The sequence below is a fragment of the Sordaria macrospora genome, chromosome 1, assembly GCF_033870435.1.
Source record: "Sordaria macrospora chromosome 1, complete sequence".
NCBI lineage: Eukaryota > Fungi > Ascomycota > Sordariomycetes > Sordariales > Sordariaceae > Sordaria > Sordaria macrospora.
The window spans coordinates 7,481,203-7,495,080 of NC_089371.1; the positions used below are offsets into that span (position 1 = coordinate 7,481,203).

A 13,878-nucleotide genomic window follows, 5' to 3' on the forward strand; every position below is an offset into this window, starting at 1 on the left:
ACCCTTCCACAACTACCTCCACAACTACTTCTCATCATCGACCCCATCATTCCATCATCCCTTCCTTCCTTCCTTCCTTCTCTGTCCGACATAAAAGCCCAAGCTTAGTAGGTCCTCTTAGAACTCCCTGTTGAATACCTACCTACGACCCAGGACCGAGGGGATGTGCATGTTTATTTGTAGACTAGAGATACCATAAATAGAAGGTTTGAACTTTGAACACACATATACCGAAATGAATTTGTGTACAGACGGGAACTAGGTAAAATATGAACCTTCCGTATCCCGTTCTGCCTTTGCTAAGTACGTATTCCTTGACGAACGTGACTTCCACTCGGTTCATTTCAGCCAGTCAGTTTTGAACCCAGTAAGTAAATAGCTCATGACTTTTGTATTTCCGACTCGCCCGTGACGGCCCTTAGAATTGATGTTTTTCTTTCTTTTTCTTTTCATTCACTTCATCGGCAAGCCCGTAACAGCTTAATCTTTCCTAGCTTGCATGTGATCCTCGAACTTACTATATCCATGGCTTCGGCCCTCCCCTTCCTTAGGTTCTTTTCGTTCTCATACTGATAAGGTGGGAGAATATATGTCCATTTTAGTCGTCGGCCGGAGAAGTCCATGTCCACCCGCACCTTCCATTCCCCATCGTCATCACTCCTTTTGGGTAGCTAGCACCTTCCTCCTTTTCAGCCTACCAAGTCATTCATAAGAAATTTGGCTTCTTCCAGAAACCTCACTCAGAGTCTCTTTCATTCATACACACATCGCAGTTGCACAACATCACATCACACCCCCATCAACCACACAACGCTTCACTTGCACGCAACACACACAAACAAGTCAATAACACCTCAACACTTAACACATAAACAAACATATGAAAAAGAAGAATTTCCTAATGATAAATGGATGGTAGATGATACAGTCCCCTTTGTTGACTAATGTTAGACCGCCCCCTAAGCCCCCAATAACGCCGCGCTTTGGATAAAATACAGACATGACCAGACCACAAGAAAACAACTCATAAAGATAAGGAAAAAAGTGTGGATAAAGATGCGTTGTGTTGTTCTCTCTAGCTGGAGGGGTAGAATGCAGCACTTATCTACTGATTCACCGACCGGGAAAGTGGACGAGGAGTATGCTCTTCATCTGCTTCGTTGGCCTCCTCCTCTAGCTTTGGCAATGACAGTGAGCGAGGAGTTTCATGGACGTGAAAGCTGTGCTTGCTCTCTGTCTCTGGTCGAAGGCCGGGCGGCGTTGTCACAGTGGCGGCAGCGGCTCCCTCGTCTGCTACAGTTGTGTTTAGCGCCAATCTTGCCTCTGCGGTGTCAACAACAAGCGGAGGAAGTTTCATATGCACGTCGGTGACGGGAGTAACAACCTGGGCAGTCGGTGGTCCGAGCGTAGCGCTGCTGGTGCTCTCAGAGTCAGCGGCAGTCATGCTATCATGGCTGTTTGCCCGCATCATCTCAATTCCCAGCTTTGAAGATGGTAAGGTGGATTTGGGACGATGGTGCTTGGAAGGGTGCGGCGGCTCCTGCCCGGAATTCGCCTGGCCACCAGCACCAAGCTCTTCATCCTCGTCATCGGCAGAGTCTATGCAGCCCTCAAGCCTGCGCTTCTCGATGGAGTCTCGCCTCGCTCTCAGCTTCTCAAGTGAGCGCTGTGGCACTGGACCTCTCGTTTTGCCTGCCAAGTGCTCCATCTGCGCTGGTGCGGACTGTTGTGTTACTAATGGTGCGTGTACTGGTGGTTTGGGTCCATCATTGCCGGTAACCAGAACCTCCTCTGAACCCGAGATACCGAGCCCGCCTTCGCTCCAGTCACCAGTGGCCTTGCGGCTCACGACTACAGGAATGTCGTCTGTTGCAACCGATTCGGAGTCACCGAATGTTGAACAAGCTGACTCTTCCCTGACGCTGCCACCAGAGTGGACTGTATACTTCGAAGAGCCGGATGCGGATACAGGGCTATCTTCCAGGCGCAGGCTCTCTTGTCGAAGGCCAGATGGAATAGGGGGTGGCAAGCCCAGCGACAACATCTGGGCCTGACCCGGCGAAGCGGGCTTCCACTGGCAGAAGTTACTCAGGACCTCACTCAACTTCGAAGAACTGATTGGCTTCTCTATAAGCGAATCAAAGTAATGCGGAGCGTGAAGTTCTTTGAGATACGCTGTGATAGCAACGATAGGGGTATGATGATTTTTGTTCTTCGTTTCGCGCACCATTCGGGCGACATCAGAGCCGTTGATCACCGGTAACTTGAACTCCATGAAGATAATGTCGAACTTGATGTCGCTCAAAGCATATCGGCAGGCTTCCTGGCCTGTTGACGCCGAAATCGTCCGACAGCGTAGCTTTTCCAAAAGCTTCTCCATCACCATACGAGACACTGGATGGTCTTCACAGATCAACACATCTAGCGGTCGGAACATGGGTCCGTCCAAGACCTGCGACATTCGTCTAGAGCTTTGACGCCGGCGCTGTACCCGAAGAAGCGCATTTGCCTTGTCACCTTCGGTGTCAGATGATGAAGGAGACATATCGAAGACCTGACTCCTCCGCTTATGATGAGCCAGGATGTCGGTAGATATCGGACTACCGCTGCCTTCTTGAGAGCCGACAGTCAGCGAGCGAGCACGACCTGTAGCCGGGCTGCTAGTATTTCGAGGACTTGACATCAAAGTGTGTCCAGAGACAGTCTTTTGAGGGGATGTAGGCAAGGAAGGCAAGACGATCCGCCCGTTTGACGGGGAAGACGCAGAAATCGTTGTGGCTGCCTTCTGAAGAGTAGGTGGAACGCGTGTTCCTTCCACCGCAGGTGGTATCGAGGATCCTGATTGGTGTGAAAGGCTGGATGAGTTACTGGACGCCTTGCGTCGACCTTCCGCACCTTGGCCAGCCACAAACGACACAAGGAGAGGTGAAGAAGGCTGTGATGCTCTGTTTGGAGAGTTGGAATGCCCAACACCAGAAGGTGACTGGGGACGCTGAGATGCCTTTGCAGCAGAGAGCGTCCTTTGCACGGGGTTGGCGATGACTGGACTGCCTTCCAAGGCTCCAATCTGGCCAGGGCTGCTGATGGAGCTCAATCCCCCAGGACTAATGGGCTTGGTCTGAGACTCCGCAGCCTCTGCCCGTAGTCTTTGTATGACATCCTTGTTCGCCTTTTCGAGAACAGCCAGGTTCTTGAACGAAAAGTTCCCGAAATCATCGGCAGCGACTGGCTCGCTCAAGCGTCTGCTCTTCAAGTCACGAACATGAGGGGGAATATGAAGCGGCATCAAACCTCGCTTCACGGTGTTGATGTTAGAGTTGACCTGGGATCTAACCTTTGCCAACGCATCATGCGGCCGATCATGGTAATCAGATGGTGGGGCTGAACTAGGAGGGGAAGACTGGTCTTCCATTTCCTCAGCAAATGACTGGAGGACCGCACCACGTGAGTCAAAGTATTCAGTGTCTTCTGGATGCTCCGGTTGGGGAACGAACTGGGCATCATCTTGCAACAATGTATCCCAGTTGACACCCTCGAACCACGGGTGGCTGCGAATTTCCTCGCCTCCTGACTGAAACTTGTCGCCCTGATTCGCCCCAAGCCGCTGATGAGGATCAGAGCACAACAACTTATTGATCAGATCTTTGGCCTCTGCAGATATTTCCATGTCACTGTCCTCAGGAAACTCCAACCTGCGAGCCAAGATGTTTTCAAAAACTTGTTCCGCCTCAGGCGCATGGAATGGGGGAATTCCATACAGAAACTCGTACATGATGCATCCGACGGACCACCAATCACTCGTTTCGTCTTGAGGCTCACCCCTAATAGTTTCCGGGGCTAGGTAGTCAGGTGTTCCGACAAAGCGGCGATTGGTGTCTTCAGGGTCGAACAGCGCCCAGTTCGGCGGGGGCATATGAGGCTGTTGTGGGGGCGTACCTCTGTTGGCATCGATGCTGCTTTGCGTGGTTGCGTGGGGGAGCGAGACAAAGTCAGGCGATGCGCCCTCGTCGGCTTCGCTACGCTCGCCAGGAGACTTAACAGCTTGAGGCGGGACGGAATGGGTGTCGTTCAAGGACAGATTCGGAAGCATATGCGACAGTGCTTCGCTCCCGCCACTGTCACTGCGGCGCGCAGATAACCGCCGAGGTTCTTGAGATAGCACCCCGAGGTTGAAATAGGACGGCTGTCCTAGGCTGACACCGTAGTCGCTCGGCGTCATTTGGGGGGTCGAGAGAGGAGACGGGTTGCGACCATGAACGTCGAGAGAAGTGGAACGAGATGATGCGATCGAGGAGGACCGAACAAAAGGACCTTGCTTGAGCAAGTCCGGAGCTGCGTCGGCGCCATTGTTTAGAGCACGCTTCTGTCGACCAATCAGACCCATGCGCGAGAGGCCAAAGTCAGTCAACTTCAAATGTCCCTTCTGGTCAATAAGCAGGTTATCGGGCTTCAGGTCACGGTGAACGATACCCCGACTGTGAAGGTGTTCAACACCGAGGATAACCTCACCAAGATACTTCTTCACCCAGTCTTCCGGGAGACCTCCCAATACTTTGATCAATGATGCACAGTCGCCGCCATTCAGATATTCCATCACCAGGTAGAGGTAGTCCTTACTCGAAAACGTCCAGTACAGCTTTGCGACAAAGTCGCTTTCACCCTGCCACATCATGATGGCGCGCTCTGCCTTGACATTCGTGACCTGGTTCTTGGCTACCATGTCGGCCTTCTTCAAAACCTTGATCGCGAAGTATTCGCCGGTCGACTTTTTCTTGGATAGATAGACGCTTCCGAACGCACCCTTGCTGATGGGTTTGATGATCTCGAAGTCCTTAATCGACGGGGGAACTGCTTTGGCTTGCGGAGCGCTAACGACCGCGCTGAGACGGGGCGATGGTGGAGGTTTAAAACCAAGCTCTCCGGTTGACGCAGATACGGCTGCTGAGGATTGTCGCCGGTGATGATGGATACTGGGAGGGTTTGGGGAAGTAAACTCACTGCTCGGCAGCATCGGCGATGCCTCGGGCGAAACCGGGCTATCAGAAGGGAATGGTAGATTGCGCGGTTTGTGAAGTCGGAGGGGGGATGACGGTGGTCCGTTTCGAGACGGGGATTCTTGTCTTCGAGGCGATATCGTTCCTGGAAGGATGAGACTCCTTCGATGGTGTTGTCGTGAACTGGCATGCCGGCGAAGGTCACTGAACTCAGACAGTGGCGATTCCGTTCGGGTTGGCATCCTCGAAGCAACAGAAGAGGATCTGACGCTTCCGCCATCGCTATCGCCAGCGTCACTTTCCAAAAGCATGGATTCTCGTCTCGGTTGGGTAGCGCTGGTTAGGTTTCCAAGTGTACCCCGATTCGATCGAGGCGTAGGGCACCCCCCTGGGCTACTGGATCGCGTAGACTTAATCGACATTGACAATCGGCGGCTGGGGCAATCTCCCGAAACGTCAGCCTTTTCCAAAGCCATTGCCAGTGTCGAGGGAGCATCGAAAGACCCGGGGAATATCCCCTCCTCATGAGCAGCCGTCGGTTCTTCGTCCTCGGTCTGCTGCTCGAACTCCTCCTCCTCCTCCTCTTCAGTAGAGTCACTGAGTCGACCAGCGGCAATCTTGGCAGCCCTGCGCAAAGCCTCGTCAATACAGTCCTGGACCATTATGGCAAATTCAATCCGAATCCTCTCGGCATATTCAAGAATCCTGCGATGGCGAAAGACAGCTTCAACCTTGGCCTTAGCAACGGTCTCTGTATCAGTACATAGCAATGCAAGACCTTGTTCTTGCTCGAGCGTATTCGTGCCAGGTGTTTCCCATTGCATCACCTGGGAAATACGGCCCTCTGACTGGGGCGACTGCGTACGAAATTCTGTCGGGTTTTGTGCGGACTCCTTGATGGCAGGGGTGCTAATCTCGATCGCAGTGTCGCATAGATCAAGGAGGAGCTCAACAATTCGGGCTTGTGGCCGACGGATAGCAAAAGATCTGGCTCTCGAGTGTCCGAATCCGGATGATCTATCCCTCGAACGGCCGGAGTTCGAACTTGGCGATGATGTTCCCGGAGACGATGTCGTCGATGTTGGAGGACCAATAGGCATGCCCTTGTACTCGGCAATCGGCAAACTGGCCGGGTCTCCAATCAAAGTGCGGCTGTGACGGGCCTCGAGGGCGTCGAGTACTTTGACGATGGCGTGACGGTGATCAACTAGACTTTCCTGGCTCATCTGAACATCCATTTCCGCTCGATGCTCCTGTAAACACAAATCGGTGTGCTTTTCGAACCACCAAGGCGGGATCTGGCGTTCGCAAATACGGCAGAGCACTGGCGCTGGTGGAGGATGGCCATTTGGGTCATCTAGTCCGGACTCTGCAAGTTGGGTAAGATAGCTGGCGAGAACCTCAGCCCCCGAGCCGAGGGATTCTACGATGAAGGCTGGTAGATCGATTTTGATCTCCCGAGGTGCTGCCCACGGCCTGATCATCCACATGGTCTACAAAGAAGTATGGGGTTAGAATGAATTGACAAGAACAAAGGTCATTGCCTGTTCCTCCAACACATGTACGCCTCGTAAAACATGAACAGTGTTCACTTACATGACTGTCTTTTCCAGAGGCGCCATCGTAGACCATGATACCTTGTGCCTCCACGTCAATAGTTGTCGGCTCCTCTGCTGACTCGAGGGGGAGTAGCCGGGACAGTGGGCCGACCTTGACAGCAAAGCGGATGAACTTTGACTTGGAGTCGTCCCTTTGCATGCTTTCGATAACATCGGCGAAGATGGATTTGTTGTCACTGACGATCAGATCTGCAATAGCAGTTCCCGTGACTTCTTCGGGCTGGGTTCCCACCACATCAACCCACGAAGGGCTAACCCATCGGATAGTACCGTCCAGGTTGAGGTCCATGATGACGTTGAGGGTCTGTTCGGCGGCCTCTCGAAGGTCCTCCCTCTCCTCGCGGATATTCTCGCTGAGTGATCGCTCCATCTTGCCAGCCCTGAGCGACGATACGGCCGGCGGAGCCAGCAGGCTCGGGGCCTTTGGTTGTTCCTCCATGATGACTGAATTGGACGACGGGGAAGCCAGATTATTGTAGGACCATCGGGTATGATGTTAGGGTGTGGCGACGGTGGTAGGCAGGGCGTGAGTATTTCGGCGAAGGACGCGGCGGCGGGCAAAGATCCGTGGAAAAGGGGTTCGGGACACTGAGGAGGTGGAAGCTGAGGCCAGACTCGTATGGTTGGCGTGCGTGCTTCTTGTTGTCTTGTCGAAGGACGTCCGGGGTGGAGCCGGGGCTGTCTGGCAGACGTGCCAGAGCTAGAGCGCAGCAGGAGCCTGAGACATAATGTGGTTTCTTGGCCGTGAGTGTGTTCGCCGTCGTCTACTCGTCAGGGGATTGGGTAGGCCGGGGGTTTTCGTTTTCGTGGTCGGGTCGTGGCTGTCGTCGTGGTCGGGTAGGGTAGGATGTGAGGTGTCGTTGAACCGTGGTTGTTGGGCCAGCGCCGGTGCAGGTTACAGCAGCAGGACGTACGGGAATCGGGGCCAGGCGGGCAGTGCTCCGCTCGTCTTGTCGGATACGCTGCACTATGTATGTACCAGGTAAGGTAGGCTCGCTCAGCACGTGAAGGTGCAAGAAGAAGCAGTTATCGTACGAAATGCAGAAATCGTTCAAGGAATGGACTGAGCGGCGTGGATTGGTGTCGTGGTGGTCGTCGTCGACTTTGAATGAACAGGGCAGCGACACCACTTGGGGTTGAACGAACAGGGGTTGGAGGTGGTAGTGTAAAGTGGAAAGTGAGAGTGCGGTCAATTTTGGGCAAGCGAGACGAAGCTTCGATTGGAATATTGGAAGATTGCGAGGGTAGCGCTGGGGGAGCCGCCGATTCCGTGCTCCGTGATCCGCGATCGAGTTTCCGTGTAGTGGGACAGGTCCCGAGGGCAATTGATGGGCGAAAAGATGGAATCTAGGGGGGGGAAATGGCCCGATGATGGACGTTGTTGATGTCGTCGGAGTCGGAGTCGTCAAGTCGTCGCAAGGATGTGCCCAAGAGAACGGAAGTGGACTCTGGTAGACTTGGTGCTTCTTGGTGCTGTGTAAAGAGCAGTCCACTGTTCCCGGTGGGCTCCAGCTGCTGCCGCGGACTCTCCGCGGTGGTGTTGCCGTCGACCCGTCCACTGCAAGTGCGAAAAAGTGGCCGCCTGCCGTCGTGACTCGCTCGAGTGGAGTCGTCCCGTGGTTCCAGAATGGAAAGCTAAAGTGGGGCCCTCTTTGTTTCGCTTTCCTTCCCGTCCGTGACAGCGGCAGTTTCTCTTTTTACTCTTTCAAACGCCGATGAGTGAAGTTGGGAACAGGGAAGAAAAGATGTCAATGACAACAAGAAAGCGAGAAAAATAAGATGTAACGAATGGATACACTACAAGAAAATGGAGATGGGTGGAAGTGGTGGAAAGGGATGGTGACAGCTCGTTTGTTTTCCAAGCTTCGACCGACCCGTTGATTTACACGGAACAAAAACTTTCACTGCGCCTCCCCCTCGCTCGGTACAGGGTGGTCTGGGTGGTGTTGTCGCTCTCGTTTCTTTTTTTGTCCCGGCAGAGGAACACCAAGACCCCCAAGAGAACTGCCCGCCGGCATCTCTCGCTCCAAGCACACCGTTTTTTTTTTCATCACTACACATTCACTGCGTAACTACGTGGGCTACGTAACAAAGTATCTACTTGCGCACCACCACCTCAGCACATACCTACCTACGTACGCACATACGCAACACCCGCAGAGAGCAGCGCGCTTTGTGAGCGTGCAACAGGCGTGAACAGTGTGCCAACCAATGCTAGGGTGCTTCGAGAGTGGGGCAATGAGCTCAGAGCTGACCAATCACACGCGCATCTCCTTCCACTTGGCTTCTTGTCGACGGGACACAATGACGGGACGGGACCTATCATCAACCACACTCTGAGACTTGTTACCATTCATTGACCTTCAAAGGCATACGATCTGGTTTCGACGTTGAGATTCCGGAACCAAACCATCAACAGATCCTCTACAGAGAGGGTCAGGGGCGGTTATTGTTTTTGCTCTCTCCTGAGGTGGTGGTGCAGGTCACGCTACCATTTTAGATACCCAACCACTCGCTTCCCCTCACAAACTGACCATTGTCGAAAGATGATGTTTTATTCAAGATGATAGACACGCTGTTTGGGCATATATAGCTTATGCTCTGTATAATGCAGCCAATCAGCAAACAGGTCATATCAAGGTTGGTTTGTACTTTGTTTGCCGGGTCACAGAAAAGCTGGTCAGGTCAGTTCGAGTCGTCATCGCTAATTCGGTTTAAGGACCGCTGGCTTCTTGGAGTTGTACCGATTCAGCATCTCATAACTCACAGACCGAACACCAACTGAATTATTCACCCGTTCAACCCTTTCAGTTGGATGTAATGTCTGGTGATTCTTAGCAGAGGTAGCAACGGATTTGACAGTGCTTGCCTTAAGTTGAGCGGTGAGAAAAGAGAATCGCGCTTTCCCTTCCCAGGTTCTACCCCGCCAAATCCCACCAATGTTCAACTATAACTCCGTCTGCGACATGCTAAGTTTTCAAACGGGTCGCGTTGTCTGACATTTTCAATCCATTTCGTTTCTTCCACCTCCCAGTCCCCAGTTCCTCAACAACGATCTCAGCGTAGATCCCCGGGGTGCCATCAAAACCAAAAGGAGACAACAAGGTTCAAACACCTGACGTCCCATCACATCTGCATTCGGTCTTCCTGTCTGTCTATCTCGAGACGGTATCCCTTCTCTTCGGCAAGCCGGCCATCCCAGGATCAGATACTGCAGGCCAGAGTCGCCTATGCGCCAGAGTCTCACTTTCCGCTTCTTCCACTTCCACCGTCTTCTTCCATCCGCCAGCTTCCACAGCATCGTCGTGTGCGGATGGTGGCTTCTGCTAGTTGAGGTGATGCCAGCCACCACGTCCTGCATGACGCCGTTGCACGAGAATCCCCTACCTATAGGCTCTCGAGCCATGGCACACTTGAGGGACCTCCGGCCTATCAAGTACGTGCCTGTCTGCATGTATCGCGTATGACTTGAACCATCTTTGCGAATCGGATCACTTCTTCTTCAACGACCTTGAGCGACGCGGTACCTATGCTTGATTAAATACAGCGATGGTATCCGAGCTCTTCCTCTCGACGGTAACCACAAGCCAAGCCGGAGATATCTCCCTTCCATCCATGGCATCCTTTCTTGCGCAGCTTTGGCAAGCCAGCCAGGGCCCTTTCACACTCGCCTTCTAGCACAGATAGGTAGGACTGCTCAACCGTCTGGCCACTCGCTTCTTCCCGTCGTCAACGGAATTGACGAATCGTCTCCGAGCTGCTTATAAGCGATCTGATAAAAAAATGAGAGCGGTGACCAAGCGGCCTCTGAACGGCGTTGGATTACGGTATTCGATAGGAATCAGCCAATTCCTCTCCGGACTATCAACGGTCTAACCTTACTGGACTACGTCTAGCACCCTACACTAAACAGCGTAGCAGCTATACACGTTGAGTACTCCTCCAGAGGCAACTGATATGAGTTCACGAATCCACAGCTCGCTAGTTAGTGGGGGTGGGATTGACAAGCCGCGTTTCCTCCCAAGACATTGTCTCATTCAGCATTCTAGATCTGCGTCGTTGTACTCCGCACGCATACATGACAGTATCTGTATATGACAGCATGCGGCTAGAAACCAGTTGGACTGAACGGACTGATGCACACAGTGTATCGATTTACCTAACGCTGATCGTTGACCCCTCATTTCCTTTCTACCATCCCAGCTGCAGTCGGCCATGTCTGGTGATGGTGTGGCACTTGTTGGCATTTCTTCGAACAAGCCACCCAAGAAGTCTCGAACGCTTTGGCCTCGCGGGCTTTCTCCGAACCAAACAGCCGGGGTGGGAAAGCCATGCCCCGACTAGGATCAAGGACCAACCTGGTGGTAAGCAATTCTACTGATCCCTAGTGTAGGCTATACCTACTTAGGTAGACAGACAAGTCTCGTCGAAAGTCACGAAGCAAGGCTGTCAAAAACACTCATAACTTGGATTCCTAAGCCCAGAGCTTTTGATCACCGTCCTCGAATGAACCACCTGGCTTTGTAGGGTTGCAAAGCATACATGAATTCCGTGGATAGACGAAGTGCCCAGGAGTGAACCGAAGACAAATCTGCGCAGCAAAATTAGGACCACTATATAGCCAAGATGTGTGGATAAGTGATTTCTTTAATACAACAATGTCAAAACTGACCAGGGTTTCTACTCGGTACACAGCTACAACGACCTGAAAATTTGTCCTTGACCACTTTGACTTGATTAGCGAGCGATCTTTATTGCGCTTTTGGCAAACCTACCTACCATCCTTCGGATGCTTCCCCGACCCTTTCTTTCACTTACATAACACCGGTTATGTCGCTCGGGGCAGCACAAAGAGGTCAGTCAAGCACACCGTACGTTTTCCATCTAAGCATGGGACCTCTAGAATTGCACAGACGTTACACTGGCTACGCCATAGGGAGGGAGAGGGGCTTGAATGGGTGCTACCAAATATGCCACACTGAATCAATGGATGCCACAAGCTATGACGGTCAGTCACCGAGGAAAAGGCTGGGTTCGCAACGACAACTCGGTTTTCTGTTAGGAAAAGACCACAACCTAGAGGTGTTCAAGACGCCACTAGGGATTAGAGATGGCCTCCAATCACTGGAGATGCTGTCTCTTTGCTACTAATTGGCCCTGCCTCTACTATCACGAAGACGGAACCATTGAGGGATCGTCGCCAATTAGGATCTCGCAACATCATTATTGACTGCCGGCTAGTTGAGACCCTTTGATGATGGAATGATATCCGAAGGTCTACATATGTAAGAAAAGCACCTAATCGAGAAACCGTAAAGAGACTCCTTCTTCTCCCCCGGACAATATTGCCTGATCGATAGTAACTGGTTATATTTAACTTGAATAAAGACCCACGTTGGCAGATCGACCCGAAGTATGCGACCTACAAGAAACGGGTTTCACCCTGACACTTCTTCCGTCACTCCCCCGCATTCCATGAAGAAAGCCCCTTCCCGAAGGAGAGTCCAGTCTGATGGGCTCGCTGGGGAGGATGATCACTGACATAAGTGAATGGGCACGTGATGACCTTGTCCGTTGTTTATCTGTTTGTCTGGAGTTCTAACTGAACCAAACAACATGGAGGAGGAACTGGCGATTGGTCTCAAGACGAGATATCCGGATTGAGATATGGCACTTATATACATCCACTAGGGAAGAAATATCTCTAGGACACTCGAACTCAACCATTTACTCATGACAAGTAGAAAAAGAGAATTGTCTCCGGCAATACCAGCGGGAACTAGCCATTCTCTCTGCTCAATTCTTGACAGATGGGGAACTTGACCAATGTGATCAAATGGATGGCGTTGTAACAATTGCCCCTTCAATAACAAGGTTTGCTTCATCGAGAGATTGACCTATCATCCAGCTTTTCTAACAATATTTGACAGCTACCAACTTATCTTATGCGAGCGATGCCGATATGCTTCTCGACTGGCCGAGACTAACTCACCCAGACATGCTCCTTTGAGAAACTAGATGTCATGACTTTGCCAAAACTATTAACGTGATCAGAACCGAAGAGTTTCGGATGTCAGCCATACTATCCTCCAGGTCTGGATGAAGTGACTCGTTCTTTGAAGCATACTCCAACGGGGAAAAGCGGTGGTTACAACCTTCGGTTGGGAATTGGGATTGACTGAAGCAGGGGAAGGTGAGATCAAGTCGTGTCTTCCAACAAAGTTTCATAGTGAAGGGTCGTGGCTTCCTGCCAAAATTGCAATCATAAATGCAGTGCCGCAGAGTTTTCTCAAAAGGGGACACAGATGGCAGTCGCTACCTGTCAACAAAATCCCGAACTTTTCCTCGATCATTGGGCGCATCATACTCATCTTCCTGTTGCGTATTCCAATGATCGCTCGTTTCTCATCCCTACCAGCTCAGTTATCAACATTCATGTCAACTTCATGATGCGTTCCCGAAAACAAATCCAGGTAGGAGCAAGACTCGAGACCTTTCTGCAATGCGGCAATCAACTGACACCCAGCAACAAGCATGTAGAAGAGGAAATGGAAAGCCAGAGTCGAACTGGAATCAAAATATTCCAGATTGAAGCGCGCCGAATATCCTGTGGTTCGTCCCGTTCCGTCGTTGCACTTTGCACCGGTCCCAGCCGGCATCAATTCTCGCCTCAACTCCCGTCGCTCCAAAGCCGCCAATACCACCTCAATGCCGGCATCTACGCCCTGAGAATTTGTACATTGCGCTTGTTTTCCATGGAAACTTCGATGATGAGAACAGGCCCACCCCAGAGGTGATTACCAGATATTGAGGTTCAAGCAAACTCGACAAGAGGAGAAAGCCGCAAACCCAAGTGGGATGGATCATTGATCTTAAGAGTCTGGGGGGACAGGGGCAGGGGTCCTGTCCAACAGCCACCAATGCCAACGGTCCAGGCCACTTACGCCGATGTTTGTTGGTGATGATGGGCCATTCAGGGGCATTAACACAGTGGAGGCTTGCCAAGCACGCCATGTCAAGTCGACATGTTTGACGATCAGGGCAAACCGGAGAAGTTAGCCGGTAGCGTTCACTAATCACTTCATCACTCAAAAATATCATCAGAGGACGACCGGGCTGAAGTCTCACAAGCTACAGTGGGCAGCTGGCTGTCGTATTAAAAGTATACAGCTCAAGCGACCATAGCCAAACAAAAAAGCTTCATGTTTGCAGTCACTTGCCGGCCGGATCCTTAGGATATTTTGAAAACTTTATCGGCCAAACCG

The 13,878-nt window shown here is 51.8% G+C and overlaps 1 protein-coding gene across 1 annotated transcript; it reads right to left on the reverse strand.

Moving 5' to 3' along the window:
• Positions 1 to 209: 209 nt before the first annotated feature.
• SMAC4_00327 (uncharacterized protein) lies at positions 210 to 8,449 on the reverse strand. The gene is made up of 2 exons (XM_003351734.2): positions 6,591 to 8,449; positions 210 to 6,487 (listed from the first exon to the last, which is right to left on the reverse strand). The coding sequence occupies exons 1-2, from the start codon at positions 7,050 to 7,052 to the stop codon at positions 1,106 to 1,108; spliced, it is 5,844 nt and encodes a 1,947-aa protein (XP_003351782.1). The 5' UTR covers positions 7,053 to 8,449; the 3' UTR covers positions 210 to 1,105.
• Between the last annotated feature and the right edge of the window lie 5,429 nt (positions 8,450 to 13,878).

Excerpts from the sequence above, each read along its gene's own strand:
- SMAC4_00327 (XM_003351734.2), bottom strand. The coding sequence starts at position 7,052 with ATGGAGGAACAACCAAAGGCCCCGAGCCTGCTGGCTCCGCCGGCCGTA. Across the intron at positions 6,488-6,590 it reads CCTCTGGAAAAGACAGTCAT|ACCATGTGGATGATCAGGCC; the intron begins GTAAGTGAACAC and ends ACTTCTTTGTAG.